At 42.9% G+C, this 19,523-nt stretch overlaps 1 protein-coding gene across 1 annotated transcript; it reads left to right on the forward strand.

Annotated features, from left to right (window-relative positions):
• The first annotated feature begins 1,279 nt into the window (after positions 1-1,279).
• HIGD1C (HIG1 hypoxia inducible domain family member 1C) lies at positions 1,280-18,106 on the forward strand. The gene is made up of 3 exons (XM_017945868.3): positions 1,280-1,373; positions 7,842-7,976; positions 17,611-18,106. The coding sequence occupies exons 1-3, from the start codon at positions 1,280-1,282 to the stop codon at positions 17,673-17,675; spliced, it is 294 nt and encodes a 97-aa protein (XP_017801357.2). The 3' UTR covers positions 17,676-18,106.
• Positions 18,107-19,523: the final 1,417 nt, after the last annotated feature.

Below are 19,523 nucleotides of genomic sequence, written 5' to 3' on the forward strand. Positions count from 1 at the left end.
GTGACCCTGTGCCCTCTCTCCCCTCAATTTTGGGCCCAGGAGTCAGGTACTAAGACTCAGTCACAGAGAGAAGTCAGGAGCTCCCTTGTGAAGGCAGACTTTAGCAAATACATCTTCTTCCAAAGCCTTAGTGTTTTTCTTAATGTTGGCTTCGAAAGCCTAGTTTGTGGCCCAGGCTGCTACTGGTGAGTTTCTGGCAGGGTGCTGGAAATCTTGGCCAATACCAGCCGACCACTCCCCCAGCCCCCTAGGGCGTGTTTCTGGGCTTTCCCATTATCAATTAGTTGGAAATTGCACATCATTGTGTCCTGGCCTGACAACAAACACCTGTTCTGATCTACAGCCTCTTGCTGAAGGAACACCAGGAGACAGACAGCAGGTGGTGGGGTACGCTACAGGTATTGCGCTTCTTAAGCTTCTGTTTTCTGATGAAGCCTCATTCATAGGATGAAGCCGCTGTATCTGAATTCTGGGGTGAACACAATAAGTTGCACAGGGAACAGACTCAGGTGCTGCTAAATCTGTTGTGATCATAGTTGCTTTTGCAAGTTTCTTCGTTCATCTTATGTAGACAAGCCAGGCTAGACAAGGAATCCGTTGTCTAGGATAGCAACTGGCACACAGTAGGTGCTTGGTAAGTATCTGAATGACTTTATAATGCCCTGCACATTCTGCAGAGTTGGAGTGATCATTCTGCCGATACCTGTAAATCTGGAAGTATTTTTGCCTATGTTGGCACTGCCATACTTCTTTAAAATGATACTTTAAAAAGAAACTGTTCTTCAAATACAGTGCTTGTGGAAGAAGTCCTGAGGTTCCCAGTGATCTCAAATGCTGAGCAGTGGAAAGGAGACTGAATAACAGAATTATGATCTGTGTTTTTACTCTGTATTCATGAAATGTGATTATCATTTCCTCTCTCTATGTATTTTTTTCTTTTTTTTTTTTTGAGACAGAGTCTCGCTTAGTCGCCCAGGCTGGAGTGCAGTGGCGCTGACTGCCACTGCAAGCTCATCTCCGGTTCACTTATTCTCCTGCCTCAGCCTCCCGAGTAGCTATGTATTTTTTTCTTATCCCCTTCCCCTGCAAAATGAAAAAATTCTGTAGTGAAAAGTGTGAAGGAAAGACAATTGTTTATTTCAGTTGAGCAGATAGGCTTATCAAACAAATGAAGACCAAAAAAAACACATAATCAAGAGTATGATGGGAGATGAAAAACAAATTATTTTTAATGATTCACGGCAACCACATTTATATCCTATTGTTACTAGAGAAGAAAATGTCTTCAGATAACCAGTGGTCAGCAGAAGAGGATGAAGGCCAATTATCCCGACTAATCAGGAAATCTAGAGACTCCCCCTTTGTCCCTGTAGGTAAGTACAAGCCTTGACTGGATGCGGAAAACTGTAGTAACACAATGATGCCTTACCCAGTGCCACTGAGGATTGAAATGTTTCTTATAATTGAATTTTTTCAGATAATTGAAGCTAACCTCCTCTAGGCATGTGTTGAACTTTCAGAATAGTTCCTAGCACATGGTAAGCCCCCAGTAAATGTTAGCTGTTATTTGAGGCATCAAATGTTATTCTATTTTATCCATTTTGTTAGAAGTCTACCTAAAAGTATTAGTTCCTAGCCAGTCAGATGGAATAGATTGAATGAATATTAACATTTCAGCCATAACTCAGGACCATCAACAGCAGCATCAGTTTATTATATTTAAAGCCTATTAGGGACTATTGAGATGCATATGTCTCTTTGTCTTGTAAGTAATCTAAACTTAAAGTTCTTACGTCTTCTGTTTATAGATTTTTCTGTTTCTTTCTTACTACTGGGCACATTAAAAACTTCTGCTTCCAGGCTGGGCGTGGTGGCTCACACCTATAATCCCAGCACTTTGGAAGGCCGAGGTGGGAAGATTGCTTGAGCTCAGGAGGTGCAGGTTGCAGTGAGCCAAGATCACACCACTGCACTTCAGCCTGGGTGACATAGTGAGACCCTTTTTCAAAAACAGCAAATAAACAAACAAACAAAAAACCAAAAACTTCTGCATCTAATGTTTTTAATGTTCTGTGACACCAGAAGTTAGATACCGAAGCTTGAAAGAAGTGTGAGTCAATTCAGAGGAAAGCTCTGAGTAAAAGCCTGGACCTATCTGAACACTTGTGAGCATGAACTTTGGGGTGGTCATTTTGGCTGCTCAGTGGCCGTCTGTGTTGGCTTCCTGGTGTGCTCCAGATGTTGAGTTTGATGGCAAAATAAATTCTGGACTAAAGAAGTGATACTATAATTAGGCTGGGCACAGTGGCTCACGCCTGTAATCCCAGCACTTTGAGAGGCCGAGGCAGGTGAATCACTTGAGGTCAGGAATTCAAGACCAGCCTGGCCAACATGGTGAAACCCCATCTCTACTAAAAATACAAGAGATTGGCTGGGCATTGTGGCACGCACCTGTAACCCCAGCTACTCAGGAGGCTGAGGCACCAGAATCACTTGAACCCGGGAGGCGGAGGTTGGGCTCAGAGCAAGACTCCATCTCAAAAAATAAAAAAGAGATACTATGATTAGTGATCTGGACCCTTAGCTGTTTATCCTTTCCCCACACATATTTAGTATGTTTACATTTTCAACAAGTATTATGTGTATGTGGACTTAAAAAAAACCACAAAACCTAAGCACCAATATTATGTTTTAAAGTCTGAGTTTTCTCTTTCTTCTCCATGGATGTATACTGCAGCCATACCTGTTTCCTTGTGTTCATTTTGTCTGGAAACTATTAAAATAATTTACTTAAATCTGACTGACGTAAGTTTGCAAAAATATTAATTCCATAAAAATGTCTAAATAGGTATGTCAGATGTTCCCATTGTTACTGTGACTCTAGCAACTTCCTGTCTTTATTTACATATCAAGAAAGAATCAAATTTTACTTTACAGTAATATTCTGTTTAGAAGTTTCATTTAAGACTTGTAATAGCACCTGGAAGCAAACAATTTAATAGTGATTTATCTTCCTTAGCATTTTTAACTAAAAAAAATTCAAAAACTCAATGCTACTTGAACAGATCACTCTAATGAACAGAGATTAATTAATGAACAGAGACAAAGAGACATATGCACCACTGTGCCTGTTGTACATTAAATTATTTTTCCAGAGACATTTAGGTGATTAAAGTGGAAAGATAAAAGTGTTTCCAGTTAAATTCAATTATAAACAAACTAGAGACACTATATGGAAAACAGTAAAGGTCCTGACTTTAATCTCTAAAAGAAACAAAACCAATTTAAGTAAGAACAGGACTTTCATTTGATTAAGGGAAGAGAGCCAAGTTTTTGCTAAAAAATAAATAATGATAAAATTTGGTAGGCTGGGCACGGTGGCTCACGCCTGTAATCCCAACACTTTGGTAGGCCAAGGTGGGTGGATCGCTTGAAATCAGGAGTTTGAGACCAGCCTGGCCAATGTGGTGAAACCCTGTCTCTACTAAAAATACAAAAATTAGCTGGGCGTGGTGGCGGGCGCCTGTAGTCCCAGCTCCTCAGGAGGCTGAAGCAGGAGAATCACTTGAACTCAGGAGGTGAAGGTTGCAGTGAGCCCAGATCGTGCCACTGCACTCCAGCCTGGCAACAGAGTGAGACTCTATCTTAGAAAAAAAAAATTGGATATATATCATTGAATAATTTGTTTAGCTGTTGTCATTTTAACACTATCTACTATGTGTATTTCCCTGCTACAGGATGGAGGGTCCTATGCAGGTAATTTATAAAACATTTTTTATTGGTTATCTTAAGCAACTTCCATCATTATAAACACATTTGCATTGTTCAAAATCATCTTACAATCACTGTTAAGGTCTCTGCATGCATTATATCTATTTAAAGTATGTGTTGACAGATTATTTGGCTTTGCTTGTTTCACCTAACATATGTACATTTCTGTGTTTTAATACTCCCTACTCTTATTTATTTTTATAGCAATGGCAGTTTTTCTTCTGTTTGGGCCATTTGGGTTATTTGGGTTTTCCTCAAACATAGTGTAACCCTGAACATCTTTGTGTCATTTTCTTGATTTTTCTTTTGGTTACTTCCTTGGAGTATGTTCCCAGAAGTAGAATTTCCAGAGCAGGAAGCATGTTCAGTTTAATATCATTTGTTATATATTTCCAGAGTTCTTTCCAGAAGGACTTGGCTGAACTGACAGAGTTTTCAGGGTTTTACCTGTTTCCTCATGTGTCTACCATCATCAATTTTTTTTTTTCTGCTGTTTTTATGTCTGTAGCACATTAGTCATTTTTATTTCATTTATTGTGAATCAGCCTATAATGTAATGATTTACTGATTCTTATTTCCATTTATTAAATGGATCATGAAAGAAGAAATATATCCTTACCCACCCATAGACACGCATATGCCAACATAGTTATTCCAAACATGCTATCCACATAAAAATTACTTGCTTTTTTTTTTTTAAGACACAGTTTCCCTCTGCCGCCCAGGCTGGAGTGCAGTGGCGCAATCCTGGCTCACTGCAACCTCCACCTCCTGGTCTCAAGCGATTCTCGTGCTTCAGCTTCCTAAGTAGGCATGCACCACCATGCCTGGCTAATTTTTGTATTTTTAATAGAGACAGGGTTTTACCATGTTGACCAAGCTGGTCTCAAACTCCTGACGTCAAGTGATCCACCAGTCTCAGCCTCCCAAAGTTCTGGGATTACAGGAGTAAGCCACCATGCCCAGCCTGCATTTCTTTTTTTAATTGATCCTTACATTTAGATTAAAATTTGCGTTTCTATTTACTAACAACAAGCATATGGAAACTGAAACTAAAAACATAATGCCGACCAAGCGTGGTGGCACTCGCCTATAATCCCAGCACTTTGAGAGGCCAAAGTGGGCAACCACCTGAGGTCAGGAGTTCGAGACCAGCCTGGCCAACATGGCAAAACCCCGTGTCTACTAAAAATACAAAAATTATCCAGGCGTGGTGGCACACACCTGTAATCCCAGCTACTCAAGAGGCTGAGACAGGAGAATCGCTAGAACCTTGGAGGTGGGAGTTGCAGTGAGCCCAGCCTGGGCAAAAGAGTGAGACTCTGTTTCAAGAAAAAAAAAAAAATGGAGAGACCACTGTGTTCATGAATTGGAGGGGTGTGTGTGTATGTGTGTGTGTGTGTAGTAGAGGCAGGATTTTACCATTTTGGCCAGGCTGGTCCTGAACTCCTGACCTCAAGTGATACTCCTGCCTTGCCCTACCAAAGTGCTGGCATTACAGGCATGAGCTACCACGCCTGACCCTGTGTTCATGAATTGGAAAGCACAGTATATTAGTAAAGACATCAATTCTCCCCAAGTTTATCTATAGGCTTAATGTAGTTCCTGTCAAAACCCCAGCAAGGTTTTTGGTAGACATAGACAAACTTATTCTAAATCTTATATGGAAAGGCACAAGTCCTAGAAAAGCTAAAATAATCCTTTTTAAAAAAAAGGCAAAGTGGAAAGAATCACTCTGGCTGATACTAAGGCTGACTATATCGCTACAGTAATCAACACAGTGTGGTACTGATGGAAGGTCAGATGTATAGATCAATGGGAAAGAACAGAGAACCCAAAAAAATAGGCTGGGCACAGTGGCTTATGCCTGTAATCCCAGCACTGCAGGAGGCTGTGGTGGGCGGATCACTTGGGGCCAGGAGTTCAAGGCCAGCCTGACCAACATAGCGAGACATCATCTCTACTGAAAATACAAAAATTGACCAGGTGTGGTGGTGCACGCCTGTAATCCCAGCTACTAGGGAGGCTGAGGCACGAGAATCACTAGAACCCAGGAGGCAGAAGTTGCAGTGAGCTGAGATTGCATCACTGCACTCCAGCCTAGGTGACAGAGCAAGACTCTGTCTCAAAAGAAAAACAAACAAAAAAAAGACACACACTTTTACTGTGCAAATGTTTTCTCACTGTGTATTTTGTCCTTGTCATATTCTATTACCTCTACCATATCCTCTTTTTTCTTTCTTTTCTTGAGACAGAGTTTTGCTCTTGTTGTGCAGGCTAGACTGCAATGGTGCAATCTCGGCTCACCACAACCTCCACCTCCCAGGTTCAAGCGATTCTCCTGCCTCAGCCTCCTGAGTAGCTGGGATTACAGGCATGCGCCACCATGCCAGGCTAATTTTGTATTTTTCGTAGAGACAGGGTTTCTCCACGTTGGTCAGGCTGGTCTCCAACTCCTGACCTCAGGTGATCCGCCTGCCTCGGCCTCCCAAAGTGCTGGGATTACAGGTGTGAGCCACTGTGCCCGGCCCCATATCCTCTTATAGATGTTATAAATACACCATTCTATTTTCTTCAGTTTTTGTTGTTGTATTTTTATTTTGTTTTGCATTTAACTCTTACTTATCCAAAAATTGTTTTCAGGGTCTAGTGAGAAATACAAATCCAAGTTAGTTCTTCTCTATACCAATAAGTTGTACTTAATGGCATTTATTAAATTATTCCAGTATCCGGGTTTTTTGTTATTGTTGCTTTGTTTTATATTTTGAAATGAAGTCTTGCTCTGTCACTCAGGCTGGAGTGCAGTGGTGCAATCTCAGTTCACTGCAACCTCCGCCTCCCAGGTTCAAGTGATTCCCCTGCCTCAGCCTCCCAAGTAGCTGGGATTACAGGCACACACCATCATGCCTCACTAATTTTTTGTATTTTTAGTAGAGATGGGGTTTCACCATGTTGGCCAGGCTGGTCTTGAACTCCTGACCTCAAGTGGTCCACCTGCCTCAACCTCCCAAAGTGCTGGGATTACAGGCGTGAGCCACCATACCTGGCCCAGTATCTGTTATCTGGCTATTTTTGTTTTGTCATGCATTAAGTTCTCAGTGTTTTAAATCTTTTTCTAGAATCTTTCCTATTTAGTTGATGAGTTTTTTGTTTCAGCACCAGTTACATAGAATCTTAGTTGTCACAGCAGTATATTCACCCCTTGACATTTGTAGGAAATACAGAAATATTTGTATGGGCTTCTGAACTTTTCTACAATCACAGTTCTTGCCAGAATTATGCTTCTCGCGCATATATTCATACCTTTTCATCTCTCACTAAAGTTTATGGTTTCACTTTATATAGAAGAACAAATTTTTTCTCACTCTACTGGGTTTACTCCTTATTTGGTTACAGGAAGAGACGAGTCAAGCCAAACACTCAAAAGCTGTGGGCACTGAGATGTTGGGTTAGTTCACTTACTGGCTAAGTGACTTGCCACAGATAATAACATTGTAGCATGCACAGTTTGAAATCATTCCTCAGGAAATTACAAATGACTAGACAAGTTATTACACTGTATGGTTCTAATTTTCCTGGGAAGAGTCAAAACTGCAAATATTGGACCCAAGAATATTAAGGGCTCATTTTACAGTCTGGTAGATCAAATCCAGCTTGGTTCTTTGAAAAATGTTCTTTGCTGAGGCCGTTCCTGCTTATCTTCTAGGTTCTTATCCTGTAGACATTCTTTCATTTAACTCTCTAAGCACTTGAAAATTCTTGCCTGCCGTGTACTTAACCCATACATTTTTTTTTTTTCTAGAGACAGGGTCTCACTCTGTCACCCAGGCTGGAGTGCAGTGGTGCAATCATAGCTTACTGACGCCTTGAACTCCTGGGCTCAAGGGATCCTCCTGCCTCAGTCTCCTGAGTAGCTGGGACTACAGATGTGTATCATCATGTGTGGCTGATTTTTAATTTTTTGTAGAGATGGGGTCTTGCTATGTTGCCCAGGCTGTTTTCAAACTCCTGGTCTCACACGATGCTCCTGCCCCAGCCTTCCAAATAACCCATACTTTTAAAATTCACAGGTATAGCAGGCTTTGTGTCTGTGGTGTCCTATGGTCTTTACAAGTTAAAGTACAGAAGAGATCAGAAAGTGTCAATTCATCTTATTCACATGAGAGTTGCTGCCCAAGGATTTGTTGTCGGAGCTGTGACTCTAGGTAACCTGCTTAATTGGTATCTTATGTTCAGCTGTCTTTGAGAGTATATTTATTTTATTCATTCACAATAGAAGATGAATATTGGGTCACAATGATATAATGAGAGAGGGGTAGGAAAGACTCATCTTCCCTTAGTTGAGGTTGTGGCCCAGTTGTGAGCTTAATTTTTTATGATTGCAGCTGACAAAAACTGACAAAACCCATGGTAAACAACTAGGGCAATGGGCTGTTCTTCTCTTTAGTGAAGGGAGTGGTGAATAGTTTCTATCCTATAACTCAAGAGCAGCAGTTCCAGATAGATCACAGCCTATATTGTGGCCGTGAGCCCCATCTCATGGCTAAGAGCAGCGATCATATTTCCCAGCCTATCTGAACAGCAAATGTAGTTATTAGTTTAACTAGGAAGAAGACATTTTTAGAGCCCACAAATCTCAACTGCCTTCTTCTTTCCTTCCAAGTTTCAGCAATAGGCAAATCTATTTTTATTAGTCCATAAATTAAGCAAGACCTACCAGTCAAATCCAAAGAAAAGGTATAAAATTGTCTTCATTAATTCAGGTTATACCCACAGCTAAATCAGATAGTTCTAACAAGAAGTCCATTTTAGGACCTAAAGTAATCTAAATTTGTTTGTTCTACATTAATGAGAACAGGTCACAATATTCTTAGGTGCCCTTCATGCTGTGCAGAGTAGAGTCATCCTGCCTAGGTTGGAGATGATAGAATGATGGGCATGGGGCTTGCAAGGAAAGTTATATGGTAATAATCTTATTACTGTGAGCCGTAATGTGCTCCAAATACAGGAAGCCTTACTGCAAAGTTACAGTCCTCCTTTTCATCATTCAGCAAACATTTATTGAATGCCTGCTATGTGCCAGACACTGTTTAGAAATATGACTCAGTCCCTACCCTTAAACAGTTTAGTCTCCTTAGAAAGACAGACCAAGAAAGAAAGAAGACAATATAAAGTTATAGATGCCGTAACAGAAATAGCACAGGCTGGCCAGGCGCGGTGGCTCACACCCGTGATCCCACCACTTTGGGAGGCCGAGGCGGGTGGATCACCTGAGGTAAGGAGTTTGATACCAGCCTGGCCGACATGGCGAAACCCCATCTCTACTAAAAAAAAAAAAATACACACACACACACAAATAGCTGGGTGTGGTGGCACATGCCTGCAATCCCAGCTACTTGGGAGGCTGAGGCAGGAGAATCGCCTGAATCTGGGAGACAGAGTTTGCAGTGAGCTGAGATCATGCCATTGCACTCCAGCCTGGGCAACGAGAGTGAAACTCCATCTAAAAAAAAGCCAGGCGCGGTGGCTTATGTCTGTAATCCCAACACTTTGGAAGGCCAAGGCAGGAGGATCACTTGAGGTCAGGAGTTCGAGACCAGCCTGGCCAACATGGTGAAATCCCATCTTTACTAAAAATACAAAAATTAGCCAGGTGTGATGGTGGGCGCCTGTAGTTGCAGCTACTTGGGAGGCTGAGGCAGGAGAATCACTTGAACCCGGGAGGCAGAGGTTGCAGTGAGTCGAGATCATGCCACTGCATTCCAGCCTGGGCGTCAGAGCAAGACTTCGTCTCAAAAAAAGAAAAAAAAAATAGGACAGGTTGCTATGGAAGCACAAACACAGGGGAGTGGTATTTAACTAGGGCTGGGAGGCCAGAGGAGGCTTCTCTAAGGATGTAAACCATGTACTGAACCAAGAATAAGGAGGAATTAACTAAGCAGAGAAGGACCTCAGGATTCTAGGCAGAGGAAAAAAAAAAAGGCACAGAGGCCGGGCGCGGTGGCTCATGTCTGTAATCCCAGCACTTTGGGAAGCCGGGACGGGCGGATCACGAGGTCAGGAGATCGAGACCATCCTGGTGAAACACGGTGAAACCCCATCTCTACTAAAAAATACAAAAAAAAAAAAAAAAAAAAAAAAAACTAGCCGGGCGTGGTGGCGGGCGCCTGTAGTCCCAGCTACTCGGGAGGCTGAGGCAGGAGAATGGTGTAAACCCGGGAGGTGGAGCTTGCAGTGAGCTGAGATCCGGCCACTGCAGTCCAGCCTGGGCGACAGAGCAAGACTCCATCTCAAAAAACAAAACAAAACAAAAAAGGCACAGAAGCATGGCGTGTAAGTGGAACTCTACATAGCTTGGTAGGCGAATCGGTGTTTGATGAGAAAAGCAAAACTACTAGTAGTAATGTTTAATGAGGGATTTATTACAGGTATTTGAACTTATATAATTATGAGGCTCTTGCTTATGAATCTGGAGCTTGGGCCTGAAGTCAGCAGGGAAAGGAATTAGAAAAGAAAGGAAAGTAGGTCAGGCGCAGTGGCTCACACCTGTAATCCCAGCACTTTGGGAGGCTGATGCAGGTGGATCACAGATCAGGAGTTCAAGACCAGCCTGGCCAACATGGTGAAATCCCATCTCTACTTAAAATACAAAAATAAGCCAGGAGTAGTGGTGTATGCCTGTAATCCCAGCTACTTAGGAGGTTGAAGCAGGAGAACTGCTTGAACCTGGTAAGTGGAGGCTGCAGTGAACCAAGACCACGCTACTGCACTCCAGCCTTGGTGAAAGGGCAAGCCTCCATCTCAAAAAAAAAAAAAAAACAGAAAAGAAAAGAAAAGAAAGGAAAGTAGAAGCAAGGAAAATCCAGAACCTGCAAAGATGAGCTAGAACAATACACAGGACAGACTGGAATCCTTGTGGGTTTTCAGCCATCTCCAAGCCTCCACATTCACTGATGGAGATGAAATATAGAAAACATTCTGGAGCTGGCAAAGGGGTCAGGGAAGGTGCAGGAGAAAATTCAGCAGGAGCCATAGTGGCTGTGCTCGTGATTGCTGACCCCTGCCAATAAAGTGAGCCAGCACATGAGCAAAACTGTACTGCAACAGTGTCTTCCAGACACAAGAAGAATTTGACTGCTGCATCATTTCCACCTTCTAAATCTCATGCAGGATGTCTCTTTTGCACTAACCCTGGTAATAAAAGGAAAGGAATTCTGGAAAATGCAGTTACAGGCTACTTCAGTTGACATAATACAAGCCTACCACTGTCCAGCCCTTGTCAACTTGACATCCATATATACCTCTTTTAATTACCCTTAACTTCCAAATAAAGACAGTGGCAAAATCAGCCACCCCCTGTGTATCCAAAAGCATGCTAGTTCTCTCCCAAAAGAGGATACAGAATCCCTTCACACATCTTTGGATGATGCTGATTCCTCTTTGAGCTGAATCACATTCTCCTTTGATATCCTGTGACTTAAATCCTGAGATATAAGGTTGAATCCTATTAACACTTCTTATGTTAGATGATAGGTAAACAGAAGTGGGGAATAGAAAAAAAACTTGGCTAATCTATACACAAATGCATCCATATCAAAATAAGGAAGAAACACTCCTAAATATCACAGTCTGTTTCTGCAGCTGGTCAGATGGTTATAGCTAGTATTATATCTATATTCATCCACTACACATTTCATATCCCTTTTGCTTTCAGCAAGTACCTTGGCTACTCATGGTTATTTGACTGGTGGGGTGACCCAAACCTTCATTCCTTCATGCCTAACTTGGATTATTAGGCATCCTGCCTGTGTTGGATTTAGTTTTCCATTGTCTTCCATCACAGGACATGGGAGTACCAAGAAGTGCCCTAAAAGATATAATGCATTCCAATTTCCCCTTGATATTCAGGTCAAATTAATATAATGAACTAAAGTGATGTCCTGTATGATGAAGAAATGATCAAGGACCCTACAGACTAGATTATGACATAGGGCTGTAGAGTTCACAGAGCCCTGAGATTAGGCAGTGAAAGCATACTGTGGACCCTGCCAGGTGAAAGCAAATGCTTCTGATTATCTTTACTAAAAGACATACAGAAAAAAGCACTCAACCAGATTAACAGCTGCATACCAAAAGAAGATGTTATGTTGATTTGCTCCAGCAACAAAACCACATCTGGATAAGCAGAGTGACCACCTGATTAAGTTTATAGGAATAGTATCATTCTCCAAGATCCATCTGTCTTCTGCCAAATAGGCAAACTAAATGGGGATGTTTTAGGAATCACCACTCTGGTATCATTTTTCCAAATCTTTTTGTAGAGACAGGGTCTCACTATGTTGCCCAAGCTCAAACTCCTGACCTCAAGCAATCCTCCTGCCTTGGCCTCCCAAAGTGTTGGAATTACAGGCGTGATCCATTCCACATAGCCACTCTAGCATCTTCGAAGTCCTTGATGATGGCACTAATCTCTACAGTCCCTCTAGGAATAGAGTAATGCTTTTGTTTTACGTTTGTGGTTTTTTTTGTTTTTGTTTTTTGAGACAGGGTCTTGCTCTGTTACCCAAGTTGGAGTATAATGGCATGATCATGGCTCACTACAGCCCCAAACTCCTGGGTTCAAGCAATCCATCCACCTCAGTCTCTTGAGTAGCTGGGACTACATGTGTGTACCACCATGCCTGGCTAATTTTTAATTTTTTTTTTGTAGAAATGAAGTCTTGCTACATTGCCCAGGGTGGTCTTCACCTCATGGGCTCAAGTGATCCTCCCACTTCAGCCTCCCAAAGTGCTGGGATTACAGATGTCAGCCACCGTGCCCAGCCACTGGTTTACTATTTTTCCTTCCACTTGGCTTTTCCTACTATAACAGCCCTTACTTTGCAGGTCAGGGGACCAGTGTAAGAATTCTGACAGTTGATGAGTATGTCTATTCCAATCACACATTTCAGAACTGAGGAATAACAGATAGTGGGTTCAGAGACCCACCAGGCTTGACTATGAAGAAGACCCACAGCAAAACTCCATTAACCACCTGACCTCCGTAAACCCCTACTTTGACTGGTAGGCCACGCTAATTCTACCAAAGTAGAGATTAGTGTCAATTCAGAACTAGGATTCAAAAATCCCCCATAAATGTGATTATTTTCCCTTCATTGGTGAACAGGTACCCTGGTAATGAGCACAGGTCCCCTTTGGGGAAGGCTAGAAGGAAGACTTATAGTATATATATTTTTGTCTGTTGAACTGGGTCTTTCCTTAAGGGGACCTGGCTCCCTCTTCATCCAAGGGATTTCTGGGCCTGTGAAAATGTCTGAATTCTAGGAACTGAGTCAATTCCTTGGCTCTTTATTGTGGTGACTTGAGTTAGACTTTTATTCACCAAACCTAGAGCTTTTCTGCTTCTGCCCATAACTTTCAGTTCTAGGGATACTATAATCAGTTAGCCAATGCCAAAGATCTCTGTGGCTTACTTACACTATTCTGATGATACTTAGGCGTTGCTGCCCATCACAACAATCATGCTTTCCTTGTCTTTGTCAATCAAATGCTACCACTTGACCCCCATAGCCTCAGGATCCCATCATCCCCATTGAATTTAGGGAGCCCAGCAGTTCGCACTGTCATGTCTGGCATACAGAGAACAGTCACCACAGGACTCTTGCCAGCGCTACCCTGACAAATGTCTTTCTCACAACCTTAGTTTAAGGTGTGGGGAAGCAGGATAAATTCACCCTAACATACCTACCTCTGTGGCAGTTTCTGAACCTCAGCACTACTGACATTTTGGGCTGGATTATTCTTGTTGTGGAGGATTGTCCCATGCATTGCAAGATGCTTAGCAGCATCTCTAGTCTCCACCCATGAGAGGCCAGTAGAATTTCCTCTCACCTCCACACCCTCAGTTGTGACAACCAAAAATATCTCCAGACACTACCAGATTTCCCAGGGGAACAAAACTGCCCCTGGTTGAGAACCATTACTCTACCAAGGAAGTTCTGGCATTTCAATTTCATTTAGTGGAGATTACCTTTTGGTCCAAGTTTCGGTCATTCTCAGACAGGATAGAAGGACTGCTTCTATTGGCAAAGGAGTCTCACTAAAATGTTAAGTGTTCAAAGACCCATTTCATTGACATCTGCCACATCTTCCCAATTTTCAGTGTCCCACTACTTCTAAAGCAATGGTTTAACTTTAACAGAAGTGACTCTGTGAGGTTGGGGATTGAATTTGTACTGTGATGAGCCACTCACAGGATTCGGGAGGCCGAGGTGAGTAGATCACTTGAGGTCAGGAGTTCGAGACCAGCCTGGCCAACATGGTGAAACCCCATCTCTGCTTAAAATCCAAAAATTAGCTGGGCATGGTGGCACGTGCCTGTAATCCCAGCTACTTGGGAGGCTGAGGCAGAATCACTTGAACCCAGGAGGCAGAGGTTGCAGTGAGCCAAGATTGCACCACTGCACCTCAGCTTGGGTGACAGAGAGAGACTCAGTCTCCAAAAAAAAAAGAGAAATAGGGTCTTGCTTTGTCACCCAGGGTGAAGTGCAGTGGTGCGATCACAGCTCACTGCAGCCTCAAACTCCTGGGCTCAAGAGATCCTCCTGACTGCCTCAGTCTCACATAGCTGGGACTACAGGTAAGCATCATCATGTCTGGCTAATTTTTAAATTTTTTGTAGAGGTGGGGTCTCCCTATGTTGCCCAGGCAAGTCTCAAATTCCTGGCCTCAAATGGTCCACCTGCCTCAGCCTCTCAAAGTGCTGGGATTATGGGCACGACCTACCGGGCCCGGCCTTTATTTTTTGTAGAAATGAGGGTCTCACTTCATTGCCCAAGCTGGTCTTGAACTCCTGACCTCAAGCAATCCTCCCACCTCAGCCTCCCAAAGTGCTGGGATGACAGGCATAAGCCACTACGCCTGACCTAATGGGTGATAATTTAAGAAACTATTTTGCTACTACATGCCATGGACTGTTAGTATCCTCTTTGTAACTGAAAACATGGTCATTAATGCCTTTAAATCTAAACAGATCAGAGAACCAATTCCAGATAACCCAGAACCACTTCAGAGAAGCTATCATCCTGGTTCTGTTCCTCTGGAAGCACTTATAATTCCAAACTGTATCAGTCAAGATTCAGACAAGCAAAACTACCAGTAGTGATATAGAAAAAGCAATTTAGGCTGGCCGTGATGGCTCACACCTGTAATCTCAGCATTCTGGGAGTCCAAGGCAGGAGAATCACTTGAGCCCGGGAGTTTGAGACCAGTCTGGGCAACATGGCAAATACTCTGTCTCTACAAAAAATTAAAAAGTTAGCCAGGCAAGTCGCATGCACCTGTGGTCCCAGCTACTCGGAAGGCTAAGATGAGAGGACGGCTTGAGCCCAGGAGGTCAAGGCTGCAGTGAGCCTTGCTTGCACCACTGCACTCCAGCCTTGGCCACAGAGCGAGGCATCGTCCAAATAATAATAGTAATCATAAAAGAAGGAGGAGGAGGAGGAGGAAGAACGGGAGGAGGAGGAGAATGAGCAGGAGAACGGAGGAGGAGAATAACGGATTTATTAGAGAGATACGACCTTAAAACATTTTTGGAGTTGGCTAAACAGTTTATGTGAAGCTGTTGCTTATGTTTCTAATACTGGGGACTGAAGTCAGTAAGGCAACAGTTGGGAAGGAAAGATAAACTGGAATCTGCAAGGATGAGCTAGAACCCAAAAAGACAGAAGAGAACTTGAGTCAGACTCACTGCCTCCCAGCTTACCGTAATCTCCACTCCAGTTCCACCAATTCTCTTTTTTTTGGGGGGGAGACAGGGTCTTGCTCTGTCATCTGGGCTGGACTGCAGTGGCGTGATCACAGTTCACTGCAACCTCAAACTCGTGGGCTCAATTGATACTCCCACCTCAGCTTCCCTAGTAGCTGGGACTACAGGCATGCACCACCACCATACCCAGCTAATTTGTTTGTTTTGAGATGGAGTCTCACTCTGTCCGCCCAGGCTGGAGTGCAATGACGCAATCTCAGCTCACTGCAACATCCACCTCCCAGGTTCAAGCGATTCTCCTCACTCAGCCTCCTGAGTAGCTAGGATTACAGGCGCCCACCACTACACCTGTCTAATTTTTGTATTTTTAGTAGAGATGGGGTTTCACCATGTTGGCCAGGCTGGTCTCAAACTCCTGACCTCAAGTGATCCACCCGCCTTGGCCTCCCAAAGTGCTGGGATTACAGGCATGAATGAGCCACTGTGCCCCGCCCTAATTTTTTAATTTTTTTGTAGAGATGGGTCTCGCTATTTTGACGAGGCTGGTCTCTAACTCCTGACCTCAAGTGATCCTCCTCCCTTGGCCTTCCAAAGTGGTGGGATTACAGGCATGAGCCCCCACCACCCACCTGCGTTTATATTGTTTATAAATAAATGCACAGTTTGGCTGGGCATGGTGGCTCACGCCTATTAATCCTAGCAATTTGGGAGGCCGAGGTGGGTGGATCACCTGAGGTCAGGAGTTCAAGACCAGTCGGGCCAACATGGTGAAACCCCATCTCTACCAAAAATACAAAATTAGCTGGGTGTGGTGGCGTGCGCCTATAACCCCAGCTACTAGGGAGGCTAAGACAGGAGAATTGCTTGAATCTGGGAGACAGAGGCTGCAGTGAGCCAAGATCGCCCCACTGCACTCCAGCCTAGGCGAGACAGAGAGACTCTATCTCAAAAACATATAATAAGTAAATAAATACACATTTTGAGAGACATGTTCAACATATTTACTTAGGTAAATTTGGAAAGTTTAGAGACCACCTACCTGTGCAATGTAGAAATCTCATACGTAAGGCCAGGCACAGTGGCTCACACCTGTAATGCCAGCACTTTGGGAGGCCAAGGCAGGCAGACCACCTGAGATCAGGAGTTCAAGACTGGCCTGGCCAACATGGCAAAACCCTGTCTCTACTCAAAATACAAAAATTAGCTGGGCATGGTGGTGGGTGCCTGTAATCCCAGCTACTCGGGAGGCTGAGGCAGGAGAATCGCTTGAACCTGGGAAGCAGAGGTTGCAGTGAGCTAAGATCATGCCATTGTACCACTCCAGCCTGGGTGACAAGAGCAAGACTCCATCTCAAAACAAAAAAACCCAAAATGTCATACGTACAATAATGAATATATGGGTTTCACACTCAGAAGAGGGATCTAATTTCAAGATCTGATGCCTTCATAACTGAGATGGGTATAGGCTGCTGGTGGTGGTATGTGAGTTGTAGTTTAAATCTGTAACTCCCTAACTTGCTTTTGGGTGTGCACATTTGCTGACATCCTTGGAACTCACTAAAGCAGCTCCTCTCTTTCTTACCCTATTCCTCCTGGCTACTTCCCCCTTTCTGCATGCCCCAGGACTCTGTGGAAGCCATACATACCATCTGTCTAAACTCACAGGCAATTCACCCAGTAGATCATAAATCCCTAGAAGCAGGAACTCGATCCATTCACCATTTGTTTTCCTCAGGATACTGAGTACAAGTAGAGACTGAATAAATGTTTGCTAATTGAGATGACTACTATTTTTATCTTAACATCTGGTCACATTTTCCCACTTTCCTAACATTTCACCAATATTTTGGTGGCACAATAACATCATAAATTTAAGTTGATATTGATTTTAAAGGACTCCTAGAGTTTTTTTTCTAGAGTTACTTGTATGATCCAAACCAAAAACTCATAGGAAGGAGGGCCTTTGTTTCTGTTTAAATTGTGGGCTAGTTTCATAAAAATACAACAAGTGGAAGAAATTCAGTGTTTGTTTCCCATGGATACTCAATTGATATACATCCTTCTTTTTCTAGGTGTTCTCTATTCTATGTATAAGGATCACATTAGACCTCGATTCTTCAGTGAGTCCAAAAAATGAAGCTACGTGCTGGAAGCAAGAAAGACAAGAAGCTTCTGAAAACTATTTATTATGAAGAGTAAATTTTCAATATGTAGCCAATTTTACTACAGAAGTGTTACAGAATGCTCATAGCCTTTGTATTTCAAGTCTCAATGTTTTAAGAAGTTGATTTCCAGATCAACAATCATAAACAGTCAACTCAGATATCCTGTGTTGATGTCTTTCAGAACCTAGGGCATGATTTTCTGACTTAATTTTTTAAAATTTTGTAGTGGCAGAACATAATCTGCCACTAATCTGTCAAACTAATGATAATCTGCCAAACCAATCTAAAAAATTAATAGTTATACAATGGTTACAGAAGACTTCTCTTTTCTTTTTTTTTTGAGATGGAGTCTTACTCTATTGCCCAGGCTGGAGTGCAGTGGTGTAATCTCGACTCACTGCAACCTCCGCCTCTCAGGTTCAAGTGATCCTCCTGACTCAGCCTCCCGAGTAGCTGGGATTACAGGCGCCCACCACCACACCCGGCTAATTTTTGTATTTTTAGTAGAGATGGGGTTTCACCATGTTGGCCAGGCTGGTCTCAAACTCCTGACCTCATGTGATTCGCCCGCCTCGGCCTCCCAAAGTGCTGGGATTACAGATGTGAGCCACCGCACCCAGCCACAGACTTTTCTATATCCATGTTAAATGTGACACCCTATTCATGACTTAATTCTCCCCAAATAGGGCAAAGTAATTACGATTTCATAAACTCCTTTTTAGAATGGGTAATAATTACATCAGAGGAGAATGGTCATGTTGTTACATAAAGTTGGTTCACCACTTTACATCTCATACAGAAACTTGACCATTTTACCACACACACATGTTTAACATTTAAATATTTTTTATTCATTTTTAGACTTTAAAGTATTTCTAAGAATACAAAGGTAAACTGCAAACAAATTTCTTTTTCCTGAGATGGCAAAAAGGATTTAGTCCAGAAGCGCTATTGCTAATGTGGTATGACACTGTAGAAAACACAAGAAACCAAAGCAGATGTGAAAGGTTAAGTATACCTGTGGCCTTGAACTCCTCTCTAACTGCCCTCAGGGTCTAAAAAATTAACTAGGCTTTGCTGAAGACATAACTGCCTTGACTTAACCTTAAGCCCAAAGACTTCAAGCCTAGGAGATTAAAAAAAAAGTCACTGAAATAAAATCAAGAATATATGCAAGGTAAGATGATTTCTGGTGGGTACTTCCTTTTCCTCAGTGTTTCCTGTAATGGAGGTTTACGCTGACAGGAAGGTGAAGTCCAGTATTTGGGGACAAGAAAGATGTAAGAATATATGAAAATATGTCTGCACTCTGGATATGAACCTACTGTTCTGTGTATTATATACATTTTTCTCCATTGGCACAGATAATTATTTTAAAAGTTGTCAACTGTATCTATCATGAAGCTCTTCTAGTGCTACCAACAAGTACATATATTTTGGTCAACACTGTCCTCTTTGGAAAATAGGCAAGGAAAGAATCCAACTGCTTTATTCCATTAAAGTAAATATTCCAGCAGCTGGATCTAATATGTTCCATTAAGGTCAGGAAAACTGAGGACAGCTGGCATAGAAATAACTCATCCTGCCGGGCGCGGTGGCTCACGCCTGTAATCCCAGCACTTTGGGAGGCCGAGGCGGGTGGATCACAAGGTCAGGAGATCGAGACCATGGTGAAACCCCGTCTCTACTAAAAATAGAAAAAATTAGCCGGGCGCAGCGGCGGGCGCCTGTAGTCCCAGCTACTCGGGAGGCTGAGGCAGGAGAATGGCGTGAACCCGGGAGGCGGAGCTTGCAGTGAGCCGAGATCGCGCCACTGCACT

This window comes from Papio anubis, chromosome 9 (genome assembly GCF_008728515.1).
Source record: "Papio anubis isolate 15944 chromosome 9, Panubis1.0, whole genome shotgun sequence".
Taxonomy (NCBI): Eukaryota; Metazoa; Chordata; class Mammalia; order Primates; family Cercopithecidae; genus Papio; species Papio anubis.